At 40.0% G+C, this 19,580-nt stretch overlaps 1 protein-coding gene across 2 annotated transcripts in view; it reads left to right on the forward strand.

Moving 5' to 3' along the window:
- Positions 1-18,166, forward strand: part of LOC116687232 (growth/differentiation factor 11) — a 29,142-nt gene extending 10,976 nt beyond the window's left edge. The window contains exons 3-4 of one of the 2 annotated variants that reach the window (XM_032512426.1): positions 7,673-8,046; positions 14,702-18,166. In XM_032512426.1, the coding sequence (XP_032368317.1) occupies positions 7,673-8,046; positions 14,702-15,082 (755 nt within the window). In that variant the 3' untranslated portion in view covers positions 15,083-18,166. The remainder of the gene's footprint in view (positions 1-7,672; positions 8,047-14,701) is intronic. The other variant, XM_032512427.1, reaches the window with a different exon arrangement.
- The last annotated feature ends 1,414 nt before the right edge of the window (positions 18,167-19,580 follow it).

The following is a 19,580-nucleotide window of genomic DNA, read 5'->3' on the forward strand; positions in this document are numbered from 1 at the left end:
TCAACCGCTTTGTTATATCTAACACTGCTCCACAAAGCACTACAAAAGCGCGCTAGTCAACTTTTCTTTTCAAATAAGTGTGATCATGGCCTAATGCGGCATTATCACTTGAGAGATAAATGTGGGTGTCATTGGCATAATTAGGAGTGTGCAAGTGTTTTGCAAGTAAAGTATAGAGGGAAGCTGACTATTGGTCCTCACAACATTTTATTACAGACAAATAATCTTAGACGTAAAATAGACAATATTAAACATTTTAAATGTAAAAGAATAGGGAGAACAGATTTTACGACTCCATAGTAAATTAAACACATGGTTAGGGTGATTTTGTCATAAAATGTCAAAAACTTACACTTAACTACCAATCTATGGGTTAACATATGGATTAGGATATTAGTGCAGGTAATGTGTCTAATGCAATGCATTGTTACAGCAGCTAAATGCTGTCCTTGAATTATTTACCACACAGATGTACTGTAATATAAATAAATGGAGCTTTTCTCTGACGGTCCGTGGAGAGTTGGACTTGGTACCATGTCTCACTAAAAAGAAACATGACCTCCGAGGTCCAACTTGAGTGTTTATTCAGTATGTGTTGTAGTAGGTCACTTGTACCATGTGATAATGTGGAACAGGCTTTAGGATTTTTAGGTAAAGACTTAGGCAACAAACAACAAACTAAATCAACCAACAACAAAAGATCATGCAGCTTAAATTATAATGCCTCTGCTGCAGGGTTTTGCATAAGGGTTGAAATGAAAAAACAAAGTGAACAACTGGTAATTTGTCTTATAGTGATGTTAGCAATAGCATGAACTGAACTTGACTGAACTGCTTTAGTTTATGTTACAGAGTAAACATATATTCTTTCATTGTTTTGCAATGTTGTTATTTGGTTAGCTGTTCTTGTTACATTGAGCAATAGTAATTAAATAAGTAGTAAAAGCTTTCCTTGGCAATATTGCAGTACAGGGATTTGATGACCAGCGGTGCAAATCAAGTTGATAATGGGTGTACATTTTGTCTTTTGGTTATTTAAATTTAATCAACAGATGCATCACGTTAACCAGGAAAAAATACTACTACTAATAATAACGATAAAAATTGAAGAAATGTAAAGCACATTGTCACCATATTCAGTAACATGTGGTCAGCCTGCAAATCAAGAAATCTATGTATAGCTTTAAGTTTCTATCATCTCAATAATAATAGATGAAACTCTAACCATCTCTCAAGTGTTTATTTTATTCCTTCTGTTTTCCATCAGTCACCTCTAAGTTACATCCTGGCTGAAACCCTTGCCTCGGGGCTTCAGCCAATTCTGAAATGATAAACTCTCAAGATGGAATAACATTAAGAGTCCAAGACTAGGGAATCTATTTACACAAACTCAATTTTGGTTTATTGTACTGTATGTTTTTGCTGTTTGAATGATGTCTGTCAACTCGGTGAAGAATAAGTGAAGCCAAAGAAATGTGAAATCTACAATAATAACCAAGATATAAAAACATTGAAGAGAATTTCCAGTTAAGAGCTTCATAATAACGAGACCAGAACTGCTACTTCTGCTTGATATAAGTTAACAAAACTGTGCTCAGCTTACTTATTTTAGATTTAGCCTTGTCATGTTTGTTTAAAGCTGGGGGACACCAACATTTCCGACCGCACTTGAAGACAAAATGATTGTCCACAACAAATTGACATTGGGTCGCTTTTATCCAAAAGTTGATTCAGACTTAACTTTTTTCCGCAAGTTTGGATTTAACTCTTAAAAATCAGAGCAGAACGTTTAACGTCAGAGGACAGCGTTCTGCTAACGTGCATGTATGGATGCACACAGACACATGCGATGAGACGCCAGCATGCTTCCTGCTGTCCAGCTGTCCACCTTATTGCAGTTCACTGCACGCCCGCTCTTTTCATTCTCTGTCCCGACCTGCTGGAGCTGTCCCACAGACGTCCCCCTATTAATACAAACACATATAACCCCAACACACAAAACAATGAGTCTGTTTGCTGAAGACAGTCAGTTTGGAGCTTGTGTGTATGTGTGTGTGTGTGTGTGTGTGTGTGTGAGTGTGTGTGTGTGTGTGTGTGTGTGTGTGTGTGGTGTGTGTGTGCGTGTGTGCGCGCGTGCGATTGTGCGTGCATGTGCGTGTGTGTGTGTGTGTGTGTGTGTGTGTGTTCACTGAGCTAGAACAGGGAGCTTTAGTAGGTGTCTTTTGTTGCTCCTGGGGGGCTACTGTGCTCAGTCCTAATAGGAGTCTTGTGCCTGCCGTTGTCCCAGGGGAGGGCTTCTGAATGAGGGGGTCTAACTTCACACACACACACACACACCCTCCTTTCCAACCCCAGCTCAGCTCAAGCCAGGCCTCCCCCACCACCCTTTACCTTCCCTTGGGACTGACCAAGAGACAAAGAGGGAGTGAGGCCGGGGTGGGATGGGATGTTTGAGGGGGTGCACTGTGGCCCCTGTCTTATTAGAAGGGTCGTGAACGTGTCATGATGATTAATATGCCGAGGTGCGTAGGGATACCCTAGAGTCGCATTTATTCAACACGAGGGCTCCCAAACACACACGCACCACAAAATGGCACATTTGCATTTCCCATTAAGAAAAGAAAATATTGATATGCAAATTAAACTACTATGTTGGTTTATACTATTTAGCATTATCCATTCGGACATTAAATGACCATTTCTCTCCCTTTTTCATTTTTGCCGCAGATTTTCCCCTTACTGGCACATGTTACGGCACGTGTTCATAACATGCACTCAACTGCCTTTCAGGAGTTTGGATAAAGAAGTAAACTCTACCAAATTTAGCTTTTAATGTGAGATAGAAGTGTGAAGGTATTTTTTAAATTCAGAACCATTTTGTAATAAAATCTTGTCAGACCAACAACATTCACTGTAAAACGAATTCTTACTTATTCACTTTATTTATTGATTTGTTGAGTTTTTCCAGGACAAGAATCCTATTGCACCAGCAGCACCTTAAACATAGTGGAAATTTAAGAAATGTCCAAACAAGCAAGCACAAAGATTTTAACTTAAAATTTTCATATAAAGCTATGACGTGTCTTAGTTTTCAACTCTTAAACTAACATATTAGGCTTTCTTGGGTGTTTTATTATGTTTGTGTATCATGAGCATCTTGTGATTATTAGGTGGGGGTTGTGCTATTGCAGTTGATATACTGACGTTGGCTCTTCATTTCTTAAGTTAATTGCATGGGGAAGCACAGAAATCAGTCAAGAAAGTGGAAATCTTTGGAAGTCATAGAGAGATAAATATCAATTTGACTTATTAAGAGTCTACCATTTTTACTAGACTGCCAAAAGTAAACCCCCCTCATTTGTAACATGTGTTAACTATTTATTGTATAACTACTCCTTAAATTCTCATCTCCCATCTGTTTTCAACTGTTTAACTGGCTCAGCATTACTACATTTGATTATTAAAAGCATTTAACTATGAAACAGGGTACGGTCATATTAAAATGGACAGATGGCATGTTGAATAAACCCTTATATACTATATGTCTCCCCCTAACAGACACATATAGGAGGCTATGGGCTAACTATGGGACACAGGTACCCAGGGAGTCCACCAGATGTTTGATAGGCTCACCTGCGGGCCTGCTGCGTGCTGGCAGTAAAATTCATGCACTGCATATGCTGCAATTATACCACAGGGAAATAAGCTGCCGTAATAATGAGGTAGGCTGGGGACATGAGGAGGAAAAGCAAACAAGCCTGTTTCCTTCGGAAAAATACAGCCTCTGTCCATACTTCATATTACTTGTTTTTTACCTTTTAAGTAAAATAAGTGTTATTACTGTATAGGTACTAGTTTCTATCTTCATTTTCTCTTTGGCAAAGGAGAGCGATGTCGTTGCTGCAGTAGGTGGTGCTGAATGCCAAATCAGAATTCATATCCTTGCTTCAGGATTGAAATCAGAGTGTTAAATACTGAAGTACAACTGAGCAAATTGTTCAGGAAATTAAGCCATAAAAACAGTCCTGCAGTAAAATTATAAGCTCTTTTAACAATAACATGTTATGGCAGCAGGAGCAAAGTTAGTTCAGGAAGGAGCAGTAAATGTCCCACTGGTGTTCTGTTCTTTACAAGCAAGCTTTAATCGTTTTGCACAAGTGGAATACTCTGCCAAGACGTGGGGTGTAATTAAGCTGCAGACATTCATCCTCAGGGGTTTGCCTCTCACTTGTGCACTTACAGGATCTATAAAGGCACAAATTGATTTTACCTATCAATGCAGTCATTGTTTAACATGACTTAGCTCATATGTTGTGCATGTGGGTTTAATAACTGGGGTCCTAACTGGATCATGGTGTATGGGCCCTGCTTCTCAGATTACTCTTTCTCAAGAAAAGGGTCTCTGCTTGAGAAGCTGAACCATTTAAGCTCTGCTGTGTTTGGTGGTTTGTTTCTTTTTGTTTCTACCAAACACTCAACAAAAGCATTACAAACTGGTAGCAAAGGAAGAGTTTGTCTGTCCCTATCTAAAGCAATTTCAAACAACAAAAAGTAGTAATCCCATGTAAACACCAAGCAAACTGCAGAATCATTAATTCCCAGTTTTGTGCTGATGAGCAAACACAACACTACCCACGTTAATTGCTGTGACCCCAGCAACCCACCAAAAGGAACATTGACATATTGTTTGTCCAGCGTGAGACACTATATAATTTACACTCGCTAATGACTGTCCCCGGAAATACAGGCTGAAGGACCACGTCTGTCCCTGACTTGGCCCTTATTCAATGTTCGCCCTGGACTCTTCTAATGGATAGTCCATCTGTACCTCAGTGAGTTTATCCCTCAATGCATGCCCATAATTCAATTACAACACTTGTTTAGTGTAAAAAAAAACAACAACAGCCCGATGCAGTATTCTTCCCTGGTCAGTTGAGGTTTGATAAACAATTCACTATTGGCTGGAGAATCTCCACCCTTATCAAAACAAAAACAAACTGTGACTGATTCAGTGCTGTTGTGACTCTGAGATTTTAGATTATTCTCTGGTTAAAAACATGCCGTTTTGTGAAGAAAGACATATTACCATTGCCATGGGGTCGACCTTGACCTTCAAACTCAATCTGGTTATTAGGGCTGCCCCTCCCCAGAACCCCTGAGATGTAAAGAGGCTCACGGGTTTGACCCCTGATCCCATTTCTTAACTAGGCTGAGGTGCCAAATAACCTTTTGACCCAGGAAGCATTTGCAGGTTGCCTGAGCAACCTCAGATTTAGCAATGAGTGACAGGTCCGAACAGTTCTTTTTTAAAAGGAGAACCAACACTTGTCTGTAAGATAAATGACAGAAACAGTTTATTTGCAAAAATCTTGTATTATGTCAAGTATACTCAGAGAAAATGGACCGATTAGATATTCTATTGTACTCAGCACATTATTATGTCAGATAGATGCAGAATAAATTTCCCTTAATAAATGAACACTTTAAATGGAAATGAATGTGTAGATGCAACGGATGGATGTCAGTATATCAGATGAAGGTCTATGTAAATGAACCATGAGCTGATTTGACATGTGGTGCAAATCACAGAAACACCAGACGAGGATCATGACAGGAATATATTTGCCTATTTTAAGGGACAGCTTGTGTTCTTTGACATAACCCTTAATCCACACCCCAAATATATTTCAGCAAGGGTGAGCCACTAAAAAACTTGAGATGTTTTAATTTTGCTAGTTGACCATGTAGATCATTTCATTACAATTGACCCAGGGGAATCTAAGGTTACCATCTGGCCATTGGCCACCATTACTGATCCTTGTTTTAATATGCAAATAGATCTGTTTCCAACCTTGATGTAATCACAAATGTAACCTGACTGAATGGACCAAACAACAGGACCATGTGCACATGTGATAACGGACAGCCTTCATGACGGACAGAGAATGGCAGTTTACCAAAAAAAGTGCTCAGTTCAGTTCAGGTACTCCTGTTTTACATGTTACTGATTATCTTTTTTGGGGTAGGATTGTACTCTTTTTCAAATTTGATCACAAAACAAAAAAGTTGGAGTTTCTGGCTTTAAGACCAGTGTGCAAAACACGTGCACATCTTTATTTTCAAAGTGCTTAGTCCCAAAAACTGCAACTGTGATTTCTGCCGGCTCCCTTAAAAATGTCTTCTTTGTTTGGGAAAGTGTTTTTGTATCTTTGTCAGATACTGAGCATTGTACTTTTCCTAATAAATATTATAATAAATTAAGTAAAAAAGCATTATAATAAATAACATAATCAGCAGCTTTTCATCACTGCGGTGAGAGCCATGTAGCTTAAAATGTTTGGTGATGGACTTAAGCAAAAAGTAAACAGAGGAGTTGGGTTAAAGTGTTCTACCTTGCAATTACAATACCTGCCTTGACCACTTCATCGTTTCATTTAGAATATGCTATTTGTTTACAATGGAAATGCAGAGTTTTTGCAAGAGCACAATTTGAGTTTGTTCAGAGAGTTACTCTGGAATTACTATACCCTTGTAGCCGAGCTACACCAATCACATCGGTGTATCTGGTATAGGCGGCCCAGAGGCGAGCTAAACAGATGGCGACAGTTTAATCTACCAGTTAGCTCCGCTGGTAGCCAAGCGAATGGGGCTCTGGATACATCACCCCGTGTGTTGTTGTGATTGGTCGTAGTGTTATCCATTTGTGTGCAGTAAGATTTTTTCACGCTTGATGCCGCCCCTTGAGATGGGCGACTTTCATTACTTTCACTACTCAATGCCAGCGCCTTAATCTTTTGGATTTGGGTCAAGATTTCTAGGCAATTATTTGTTAGGCTTATAGAGGAAAAGGTTTGCAGTTCAATAATTAAACCGTTCTATTTGCTGCGTGAAATTTATGGAAGCTGTCCTAAAAAGTACAGTATGAGCTAAATTACTCATAAAACTGCTGAAAGATGTTGTGGATTATGTGTGCCCCTTTGGGAGTAAATTCTCTTTTATCTTTAAGTCCCCGATTGACTCCATCAGAGAGGATCTCTCTCAGTTATGTGGCCGATTATTGTTGAAGTTATTAACAATACATGAATGAAGAGAGTCATGGTTTGTTCCTTTGTTGAATGACCGAGTATGGATGAAGCTGTGAAGCTTTTTATTTGTGCTGGTCCGCTTAAATATATATTTCTGAACCCCTCGAGCAAGCCAAGGGTTGTAATATTTTTCTGTCCATGTTTTCTGACTTGGGAACCTACATTGAGTAAATACTGTGTTTTTGGACTGGGCTTTTCTAGTAAAAAAGCTGCTGATGCACAGGAAGTGATGTTTTTGAGAGAAACACAAGACAGAAAGAGCACATCTGCAGAATTCCAATCCCACCCAAACTTAATTAACAGAAAGAGGGAGAGGGTTGCAATATAACTATGTGAATTATGTAAACTATGTAAATTATGTAAACAAAGTTATTTGGGCACACACACAACTAAAGGTTATGAAAAAATGACTTAAAATTTTTTTGTTGGGGGCATTATATGCTTTTTTGATAATCAAGATTAGGATGATGACAGGAAATGAGGGGAAATAGACATGGGGAATGACACTAAACAAAGGTCCCGTTGACACATACTGGGGTCAGTGTTCAGTGCTATTTCAATTATGGTGACTATCCTCTTTTCCACAGCGGAGCCCCTGGTGCAGTTCAACGGCAAGCCGAGCTGCTGCTTCTTCAAGTTCAGCCCCAAACTGATGTTTACCAAGGTGATTAAGGCCCAGCTGTGGGTGTACCTGCGACCGCTGCAGCAGACCTCCACCGTCTACCTGCAGATCCTGCGGCTAAAGCCTGTCACAGAGCAGGGCAGCCGCCACATCCGCATCCGCTCCCTCAAGATAGAACTCAACTCCAGGGTTGGCCACTGGCAGAGTATTGACTTTAAGCATGTGCTGCAGAACTGGTTCAAACAGCCCCACACCAACTGGGGAATCGACATCAACGCCTTTGATGAGAGCGGCAATGACCTGGCAGTTACCTCGCTGCGACCAGGGGAGGAGGGGCTGGTAAGGACCATCAGACCTGTCCCTGGGACAGGGGAAAATCACTTCTCTAGCTTTATAATGCAAATTTAAATTCATACTGAAATCAAAGGAGGGCAGCTAAATCTAGTAAGTGGAAGAAAAAAAAAACTTAATTCAAAGAGAAATGTGGATGTGTATTGATAACTGGACAGAACTAAAATTTACTTAAACACATATTCATTGAGAAAAAGGATGTATGCCATGTCATGCATGTCATCTCCCTTTCTCACTTTCCACATCTTTTCTGTTAGTCTCCACTGACATGTGTTAATGTAAAATAGTAAGTTAAATATTTACACAAAATCGCTAGCAGTCGCAATCTAGTGAGGATGCAATACAGGCTGCATCTGATGTGCAAAACCTTTTTTGTTATCAAATTTGATGTTGCCCTACGATATAAGTAAGTAGTATAAAAGTTGGGTTGCATATTAACTGCTTTGGGGGCCTTTTATTATGTTCTGTTATGTTATTAAAGGGTACAATGGTCCTCAAGAAAGCTGCAAGCAGCAACACTGAAGGCCAAGTAATCAGCAAGTTCCAAACAGGCATGTTTTGATGGGCACTGCACTAATATTACCAAATTGTGGATCTGACAAAAAAGACTACATACTACTTAAAATGGGTAGTTTATTGATACATCATGTATTTTCAACACTAAAGACCACTGCACACTATTTGAACATGTCATTCATGACCACTCTATATTTAGTTTAGTCCAGAGAAAACAGCTGCTTTGTTTGGACCAAACTTCACCATTCACATATTCGCCTTTTAGAAACCTAAATTGACCAATTTTCTTTTTTAATGTGGTGGTGAAATTATTCCTAAATAGACAGTTAAGTTAATTAATACTTTACTCTTTGTAAAATGTGAATAATGTGAATAATGTTGCTCTGAATAGTTTCTTTTTTTCACACTGTGAACCATTTAGCCTCATGTTCCCTCAAACCATGAAAACAGGATTTTTATGTTTATTTGTTTATGTTTTTATTTAAATGTTCTGGGTTTATGTCTAGTCTAACTTATGGGCTTGCACGGATTAGTCCAAACTTAAAACAAAACTATCCGTAAATCATTAATCCAGTTAGAAATCCCAGAGTTACCCCAGAGTTATGACTGACAGTTACATACAACATCTACATTGAATTATGTAGGCCACTCACTCCAGTTAGGCAACACCAAATATTTACCAAGTGGTCATAAGATCTTCCCAACACAAATCAGAGGTCAGCTCCGGTGTCTTGGCCAATACATCGCTGAGCACACAGCAGTGGGCAATATTATTCTTAACAAAAAAAGGAAAAGATCCAAAACACAGGCGAGCGTACCAAATAAAACAAAACACAACAAGCAAAGAACTCTGCTTCTCCTTGATTCTCTGGGTCTTTTTTTCTACAACAAAAGCCCTAAAGGCCAAGCTGACATGGTCTTACCCCAAAGGCCTTTCAGCTTATTTCCTCTTTTGAATGTGTCACAAAAAAACGGTGTTCAAGCCCAGCTGGATTCCCTGTGGGGGGAGGAAAGCTTTGTAAAACAAACATGATAGAGTAAAATATTTGATCCATTTGCTTTAGCCAAAGTTCAAGGTTATGGTAACCTTCAGATTACCTCATGGGTCATGGATCAAACCCAGTATACAGAGTCATATATTAATGGCACGTTGTGTTTCTACTAATTGACAAATCAATTCATATACTTTTGTGAAAGGGTTCTTTGTCACTTTCGGCCCTTCCGGTAGTCCAAGTGTCAGGATTTTAGTTTAGAGAAAAAACTGGTAACCAAAGAAAACATACTTAAACCTTTACAGGCAAATCCCATGAGATTACAAAATCTGTTTTTCAAGGGAGGCCGTGCAGCAACACAGTGTTTAAAACAATGTACAGTACACGCAAAAATTAAAACCAAATATCTGCTGTGAAATAAGGTCTATTCTGTTGTCATGTTTACTAATCAGATCAGATTCACGCTTTACAAACTATTGCGCTGTGGAGATGACCAGATGTCCTTTAACTGTAATCAGGTTTGTTTTATTTCAACCATCCATCCATCCATCTTCGTCTGCTCGTCCCGTCGTGGGGGCTGCAGCTCCAGCAGGGGACCCCAAAACTTCCCTTTCCCAAGCCACATTAACCAACTCTGACTGGGGGATCCCGAGGCGTTCCCAGGCCAGGTTGGAGTTATAATCTCTCCACCTAGTCCCGGGTCTTCCCCGAGGCCTCCTCCAAGCTGGACATGCCTGGAACACCTCCCTAGGGAGGCGCCCAGGAGGCATCCTTACCAGATGCCCAAACCACCTCAACTGGCTCCTTTTGATGCGAAGGAGCAGCGGCTCACCTTATCTCTAAGTGAGACGCCAGCCATCCACCTGAGGAAACCCATTTCAGCCTCTTGTACCTTGGATCTCGTTCTTTTGGTCATGACACAGCCTTCATCACCATAGGTGAGGGTAGGAACAAACTGACCAGTAGATCGGAGCTTTGCCTTGGCTCAATTGGCTCAGCTCTCTTTTTGTCACAACAGTGTGATAAATTGAATGTAATACCGCACCCGCTGCGCCTGATTCTCTGACCAATCTCCCACTCCATTGTCCCTTCACTCGTGAACAAGACCCCAAGGTATTTAAACTCCTTCACTTAGGGTAATGACTCATTCCCTACCTGAAGAGGGCACTCCATCAGTTTCCTGCTGAGAACCATGGCCTCAGATTTAGAGATGCTGATCCTCATCCCAGCCACTTCATACTTGGCTGCGAACCGATCCAGTGAGTGCTGAAATTCACAGACCGCTGATGCCATCAGGAACTCCAGGAGATCCCCAGCCAGCCAAACTGCTACCCCTCCCCACCCTGACTACGCCTCAATATTCTGTCCATAAATCTACAAACAGGACTGGTGACCAAGTGCAGCCATGGTGAAGGCCAACCCTCACCTGGAACGAGTCTGACTTACTGCCGAGAACCCGGACATAGCTACAGAGATTGGATGGCCCTGAGAAGGGCCCCCCTCACCCCATACTCCTGCAGCACCTCCCAAAGTATCTCCCGGGGGACCCGGTCATACGCCTTCTCCAGATCCCCAATACACATGTAGACCAGTTGGGCATACTCCCAGGCTCCCTCCAGGATCCTTGCAAGTGTGAAGATCTGATCCGTTGTTCCACAACAAGAATGGAATCCGCATTGTTCCTCTTCAACCCGAGGTTCGACAATCGTCCGAACCCTCCTTTCCAGCACCTTGGAGTAGACTTCACCAGGGAGGCTGAGAAGTGTGATACCTCTGTAATTGGCACACACACTCTGGTCCCCCTTTTTGAAAAGGGGAACCACCACTTCCTAGGCACAGTCCTAGACCTGCACGCAATGTTGAAGAGGTGTGTCAACCAAGACAGCCCCTCCACACCCAGAGTTTTCAGCATTTCTGGACAGATCTCATCAATTCCTGGGGCTTTGCCGCTGTGGAGTTGTTTAACTACCTCAGTGACTTCCACCAGGGATATTGACGACAATCCCCCATCATCCTCTAGCTCTGCTTCTACCACAGAGGGCATTTAGGAGTTCCTCAAAATGTTCCTTCCACCGCTCTATTACCTCCTCAGTTGAGGTCAACAATGTCCCATCCTTACTGTACACAGCTTGGATGGCTCCTCGCTTCCCCCTTCTGAGGTGGCAAACAGTTTTCCAGAAGCCCCTTGCTGCCGACTGAAAGTCCTTCTCCATTTCTTCTCTGAACTTCTCCCACACCCGCTGCTTTGCCTCTTTCACAGCAGAGGCTGCACCCGTTCCGGCCCTTCGGGACCTTGCAACTGCCTCTGGATCCCACCGGGATAGCATATCCCGGAAAGACTCCTTCTTCAGTTGGATGGCTAGCTTTAGCAATGGAAACTTTTGACATTGTCCACTCAGGTTCAATGCCCCCAGCCTCCACAGGGATGCACAAAAAGCTCCGCCGGAGGTGTGAGTTGAAAGTCTGTCGGACAGGGGCCTCCTCCAGACATTCCCAATTTACTACCCGTTTGGGCTTACCAGGTCTGTCCAGAGTCCTCCCCCACCCCCTGACCACCAGATTGTGCTGAAGTTGAAACTTGCAACTACTTGCATTGTGCCAGTCTGCAAATGACTTGACCAGCTGACTTCACTATGAGTCAATTGGCTGTTGAAACAGGTGACATCCCTTAAGTTCTACAACCCGCTACTGGCAACTTGATCAACAACGTCTCCCTGCAACGTTCTAAAACTGTTCAATCTTGTCGCAAATCTTTGGTCTGAACTGGTCTTAAAGCCTAAACACCCACACAGGAGATTTCAGTTATTTTGGCTGATTAGACCTCTGCTCAGGTTGAAAATGGGCCAGCGCCTAGATGGGAATTTATTTGGTCACAAATCTTTTTCACCGATAAGAATGATAAAGCTGTCATTTGTCATGCCCTAACAGGTGCAACAAAGCTAACCATGACCCAGGAAGATGTCAGTCACTTAGTCCAGACACACCTGCAGTCCTGGGACGAGGCCTAATCAGCCAGATTAACTGAAAATACCTGTGTCCGCATCTAGTGTGCGTGTGTGTGTGTGTGACATTGATTCAGCTCTGTGACTACCTCTGCTGCGGGCTTAACAGTGGAGGAACTCTGTCCCCCCATTCTATGTCCGTACCTTTTATACCTTTTTAATATTCCCGTTTTGAACAGGGTGTGTGAAAAAAGCTAGTCAGCCAGCATGCACAATACCAGTACCATGAAACTGAAGTAGCTAAATGGAATTTAGCCATTATTTTAAATATTTAAGTCAAAAAGTCTTTTAGTGAAAAAGGCTTATTGGGCTGCTTTTTTAACTGTTTATAAATATTTAAAGGTTTGCATAAATTATTTATTTTGTATCTGGACTACATTTGAATTTCAGATTTGATTGACCAGGAATTATTTCTAGACATGTTGAGGGAAAGGTCACACTCTAAAGCTACTTGACATGTTGAAAGGGGAAGATTTAGGGGGTTGTTTTACTGTGTTTGGTGACTAACACCTCTGTTGACATCAACAATTAATTTTCATATTTAGGATTTCTTGCTGGTGTCTACCTCATTTAATAAAACAACAGAATGTAAAAAGTCTTAAATCTAGCATCGAAACATCATGTCAATATCAGATATCGGCATGGCTTCAAATAAAAGCCACAGGACCAAAAGCATTAACTTTGTTTCTTTTAATACAGTGTAACTACCACATTTTATAGCATTTTCTTCAGCTTTACATCCATTGTTATTTACTTTCTCTCTTTTGTAAAGTTATCTCTATTGGATAGTTTAAATCTATCCTAAAATCACATAATTAGAATACCATGTACTGAACACTTTAATTCCCTTTGTATCAGCAGTTTAAATCTATGTATCAGCAGTTTTTTATCTTTGTTGTTTACATTTGGCATCTTTAGTTAAGTTTTAGGAGTACTTCATGCTGAGCTACTGAAGTAGTCTATAGCTTGCAGTCCAGTTTCTGTGAGTTTGTAGGTTAGCTGAGACATGAATTGACACATGCAGTTGTCAATTGATTTTGTGTCTGTGCCTTTACTTTAAGAAGAAAAAAAGCAAATTCCACATGCAGTCCTCGTTTGTATAAATGTTTTGGTCTATAATAGCTTTTTGAAGCTCCTTGTCCTCATCAGCCTGACGAAGATGTTTTGCATCAATAGACTTTTTTTCACAGTTCACATTTTGAATTGCAATAGCAGGAAAAGCACAGGTAGAACTAATTTCATTCAAGGTCCATAGCCGAGAACAAGAACTGTTCAAACTAAATGGGATGCTGCCATTGGTAATGTTATTAATTACACATTAATTAATATACATTTTGGAGAAAATACACGAGAGATGAAAAGACTGATACAACTCATGTTTTTTATGTAACATATGCAACTAAATCTGGAAAATATTTAGTATAGCATTAGTATCAAGACTGAAAACAGAAGAAAACTGTTAAAAAATTCTGCCAACCGCACATTTGAAGCATTTTTATCCGTACACAGACATAAATGTAAAAACAACACTTTGAGGTTTAATGAGACTTGCATGTTGTAACAATTTCTTGGCAAATAACTGCCGGGCCTGTAACTTCCCAGATTCTTGCTGTTGCTGTGAGGTTGCCAGGCAACCAGCAGAGACACAGAAGGGCTAAGCAGACGGATAAACTGTTGTTCGTCAAGAAATAGTTACAGTACGTAAAACACAACTTATAGTTATAATCTTCAGTTTGTTAACAGATTCAAACAACTAGACACAGCATGGTGAGTTTTAGAGGTGTTGGTGTTCATATTCCTAATTTTTGGAAAGAACAAGACTAGCTGTTTCCTCCTGCTTGCAGTCTCAATGCTAAGCTAAGCTAATAACCTCCTGGCTCTAGGTCCATTGCCAACGCACAGACGTGAGATGGGTACCAGTCTTCTTAAAAATAAGCATATGTCCTTTCAAGACACTACTTTACATTAAGCACTGATGTCATATGCTGTAGATGTATTTAGACGAATTGTCATAAAATCATTAGCTTCTTATTAAATAATTGTATTTGCCTTATCTGATAATGTCCGCCGTGTTGTTGTTCTCTTATAACCACCTCTTTCTCTTTGTCCTGCCGCTCCTCCCCCTGATTCCAGCAGCCGTTCCTGGAAGTGAAAGTTCTTGAGACGACCAAACGCTCTCGGAGAAACCTCGGCCTCGACTGCGATGAGCACTCCACCGAATCTCGCTGCTGTCGCTATCCTCTGACTGTGGATTTTGAGGCGTTTGGCTGGGACTGGATCATTGCCCCCAAACGCTACAAAGCCAACTATTGCTCTGGCCAGTGCGAGTACATGTTCATGCAGAAATACCCGCACACCCACCTTGTACAGCATGCCAACCCCAGAGGCTCCGCGGGGCCCTGCTGTACCCCAACCAAGATGTCTCCCATTAACATGCTCTACTTCAATGACAAGCAGCAGATAATTCACGGCAAAATCCCAGGGATGGTGGTGGATAGATGTGGTTGCTCTTAGGCTGCAGGGAAGACGCACGCTTGTGCACAGCCACCATCGCATCAAACCACCCAAAACCCTTATGGAGCTCTTCCCTGACACCAGAACCCACTTTTCAGCACCAGATTTCACTTTTGCTCAGCCACAAAAATCATCTCACTGGGTTTCCATTTATTCAAGTAATTAAATTGATTCAAACAGTAAAAACAAAACAAAAAAACAAACAAAACAAAAACAGTTATAAACGGAAAAGACTGAGCTATGGAAATACAGTACATAATGAATAATTTAAAGTTGTTGTTAAGGTTGTCTTTGTGAAGCAGCTTCGGAAATTGGTAAAAGAGACAAAACTATGTTATAGATTATGTTACGAGTAAGTTTTGTGGGTTTTTAAAGTTGTTGTTTTTTTATATAGCATCTTTGCAAAATGTCCAGGTTAGTGGATTGAGATGACAGGAGACATCAGCATTTACAATATTTTAAAGCAATTCCAGTCCTAAGGGGAGTTTGGAAAATTTTAATTTCACAAATACACTTACTTACGGTTGATATTTTATCCACAAAAAATGTTTGCAAGGGGGCATGATCAGAATTATTTTGCAGTCCATTACTTTAATAAAAATAACTAAATCCATGCTAGTGTGGGGAGGGTTCACCATTAGAAATACTCTTAGTATACATCTAAAATCTTGTTTACAGATGTTTAGAGATGTGCTCTAGAGATGTAAAGGGTTGAGGAGATCCAAAACTAAACATATACCCTCTATTCTTGTATAACACCCCAGTGTGACATTCTCGAGTATCTACAAAACCTTTCACAGTTACTTTGATCTTTTTTATTTGTAGTCTTGTAAAACTCGGAAAGGGAGAGAAAAGGTTATATTATTTTAACTCCTTCTTTTTTAACTTTTAAATCAGATTTTAAAAAGCCAGTATAGCTATTTCTGCCATTCTGCAAAAGTAAATAAGACATATTTAGGATTCACTTCCACACTAAGTCTAAAAACTAAGAACTGTAATGTAGATCTCTCAAGTCATTCAGCACTGTCTGGGAGAGGAGGAGGAGCAGGATCTTGCAGGATCACAAGAACCCGAGACATTTTCTTTCTTCTACGTGACAAAAGGAAAATACACTTTAACGCCTTCAACTTTTGCATGAAATGTTTAAAACTGAGACGTAAATGCACTGTTTCATAACTTGAAGAGGCCTGGGACAGAGGATGTAATAACAAACGGAAAGTAAAATCCTGAAATAAAACACACAAGGGTGACAGTAATGCTCAGATGTTCACCCTGCTGTGAATTATTGAGCTGAAAAAGCACAAAACAGCATTAATGACTAGAGGTTTACACACTTATACTTCCAGCAGTGTTTGCATCCATGTTAAAAAAAAATACACGTACATTTAGAAAGAGCAGTAGCTTACTCAAGTAGAGCCAGTTCATTCACTTTACTAGTTTCAGAAAAGATGAAAATGCAAAATCCTTTAACTGCAGTTTTGTCACCTACTCAGAAATAATAGTTTTTATGAATCACAACCAACCACATAACACGTGCAAATCAGAGAATGTAACTAAACCACTGACTTAAGTTTAGAGAACATATTTGATTGTGTTTTGAAATGCCCCCATCCACCTCAACTGTATTGTCATTATCATAAAATATTGTTAGTGCTTGAACACACAGTAGATTAGTAAAGCTTGAAGTCTGTCTTTGTCTCCTGGATGTCAAAGCAAAGATATCCTTTTGTTGTAAACGAAAGCACTATGCTGTTGGATAAAGGAAGAGCCTTCTGACATTATATATAAATGATATATGTATATATTAAAAAAGGGGTAAAAAACCTTTTTTGGGGCACTCTACCTTACCAACAATAAATTTTGCACTATGGGACGTTCATGGCGTAAGGAGGTAAAGTGTTGTTTGTGTTTTACCATGCACAAGAGAGCTTGTACAGTATAGGATTTAAAAAAAAAAAAACTATTCAAGCTTCTGGTGATAAACCATGAAATAGAGAGGTTTTCACTTCTTTTTGATACCATCACGCTTTCCTGACTTTTGTCTGAAGCGGGGGCCTGTCCATACACTCACACACTTTTATCCAATCTGGAACCTGGACGTACTGTACCAGCGGCCTGAAAGGCCTCCTTGCTCACTTTGGGTGATAAGTCATGTGTATAATAAGTGTCTGGATCATTGAAATAGAATGCTTTAACTGGAAATGGCCCACCCAACAACTTTAATCTGTTACCATGTTAGAGAGACTACGTCCTTTTGACTTAAAAAATGTGTTGACTGTCTTGCATAGACATCTGTTTGCCTTTGTGTGTATTTTAAGTGAAAGCACCCATGTAAGAATGGGAGGAGTATCCAGGGATTGTTAGCCAAAGTAGAGGATGGCATGTTGTGTGCTGTAACTTTTGTGATTGCAGGAATATGCTAGAACATTACAAAGGGAGGAAAAAGCTGGTTTAGGGGCAGTGGTTGGAAATAATTCAACTGGTCAATTTTATATTTATTAATATTAATTACAATGCATTTCTACGTCTGTCTACCTCACTTTAGCCTCCTAATACCTTTTTTTTTTATTTGTCATTGATAAATCTTTTGCAAACATTTAACCTATAAGAAGCCCCACCCCCCAGAAAATGCAGATGAAAACCACAGGGTCTCCTTGCTCTCAGGTTCAGATTGAGTTATTGACAGAGTGACTGATGGTAGCGGCTCTGGTAATGTGTGGTCAAAAGAAATAATTAGCTGTGCCCACATCTATGGCTTGTTGAGAAGTTGCATTTTGAATTTAAGTGTTTGTATACTGGTATGTGTGTGAGTGTTTTCATATAAATATATGAGAGTAAGAAATCTCTATGTAAATACCTACCCAAATGTTGACATTTATGATGTTTTGGACAGGTTCACCGCTTCTAATGTTTTTCTCACTTTCCCCTTCATTCCTCCATTCTTTGTGTAGTTTTTAAAAAGAATCACCCCAACTTTGTAGTTTAATGCTTGTGCATATAAATAACTGTTCAATTGTTATTTTTGCCGTTTGTTGTTTATTTACTGTCATTTTCTTTTGTACAATAAATCATTTATTTAGCTTATGCGATTTGTTATTTATTTCTAAAATCTCTGATCTGTTCACTACCTGATTAGCACCAAACAGCAGACAATGTTGGCAGAGACCATGTTGGTAGAGAGTTGGAGTTGGTAGAGACCAAAACCAGAGCTGAAAGAGAGTGAATATATAGAGTGAATGCAAGTGAATATTACTTACATTCATCAGGTGCCCAGAAGGGAAAAAAAACTCCAAAAGTATGCTAGAGTTTCTTTGTGTCTGCTGCATGTGTAAACAGGCTACTGTTTGCTAACAAGTACACATTATAAAAAAGGTGAAGATGTCAGTGTTGTGTTCACAGCTTGTTTTGCTGTCACTTTGAAGGTTTAAGAAATGTCTTGTAGTTGGTAAAGACTTGAGTAATGTGTACGTCGGTTGCAAGGAAACATTTGTAGTTCTCTCTAGTCAGAAACAATCAACCATGAAAGCAGTAAATACCAAAAATAATGGGGGGAGACTATACAGCTTATTAAACTTTGCAGACAATCTTTTGTAACGCTAGATGACTTCTTGTGCATAAATATGTTTGGATTGAGTGAATATTTTACAGTATTAAATTAAGCCATACAAACTTCTAATGTAATTTTATTGATAGTTATCTGTTCCCACTAACTACCAGGTGTACGTGCCGCATAACTAACATGCTGTTGTGCTGAACATCTGTTACATTCAAGTCTCTGCCAAATGAGTTTTGTACAAAGCTAATTAAGACTATCTGCTCCACACAACTCTTTCTGTATTTCTCAGCATGGTTATGTTCAGCAACTGGTGTTGTCCGGCAACTTCAGAAAATTGAGTGAAGGCAATCAAATCTTCTGAAGAGTCCATCATGGTTTTTGAATCCTGTCCTCCTTGGTTACAAGCAACTGCGGAGAGGAGGGGTGGGGGCTGTGCGCAATCAAGGAAGGATTGTATCATGAATTCCTCATAGGGGAGACAGAAATTACGCACCATAGCTTTACATTTTGATGGTTCAACCTGATTAAACAATTCATTAGTTTGCGACTAGTAAGTAGTTACTAATATTTTAAATTAACAGATGTATGAGTGCAACCCAGTCGAGATACATCTGGCAGTTACTAAGTGGAAATGTTTTGTTAACAACCTTTTCTTTAAGTAATATTTTGTGTTGTACAATACATTTTAATTTAGCGATGCATACATCTAAACACGTAGGTTTGAACTACGGTTACTACTAGCTCTTAAACAGCTGGTGCAACCAGCTCTGCGGTCGCAGCCAGGATTCAAGAAATACTCACAAGTGCAACCAACACACCTCCCACCACTCAAATATTTTGATCAGAAACCATAGGATTTTCCAATGTTATGTCAATTACATCTGTGACCTCAAGCTGTGAATAATATTCTGTCAACATGATGTGTCTTTTAACAGAAAAAAT

The sequence above is a fragment of the Etheostoma spectabile genome, chromosome 4 (genome assembly GCF_008692095.1).
Source record: "Etheostoma spectabile isolate EspeVRDwgs_2016 chromosome 4, UIUC_Espe_1.0, whole genome shotgun sequence".
Lineage (NCBI taxonomy): Eukaryota > Metazoa > Chordata > Actinopteri > Perciformes > Percidae > Etheostoma > Etheostoma spectabile.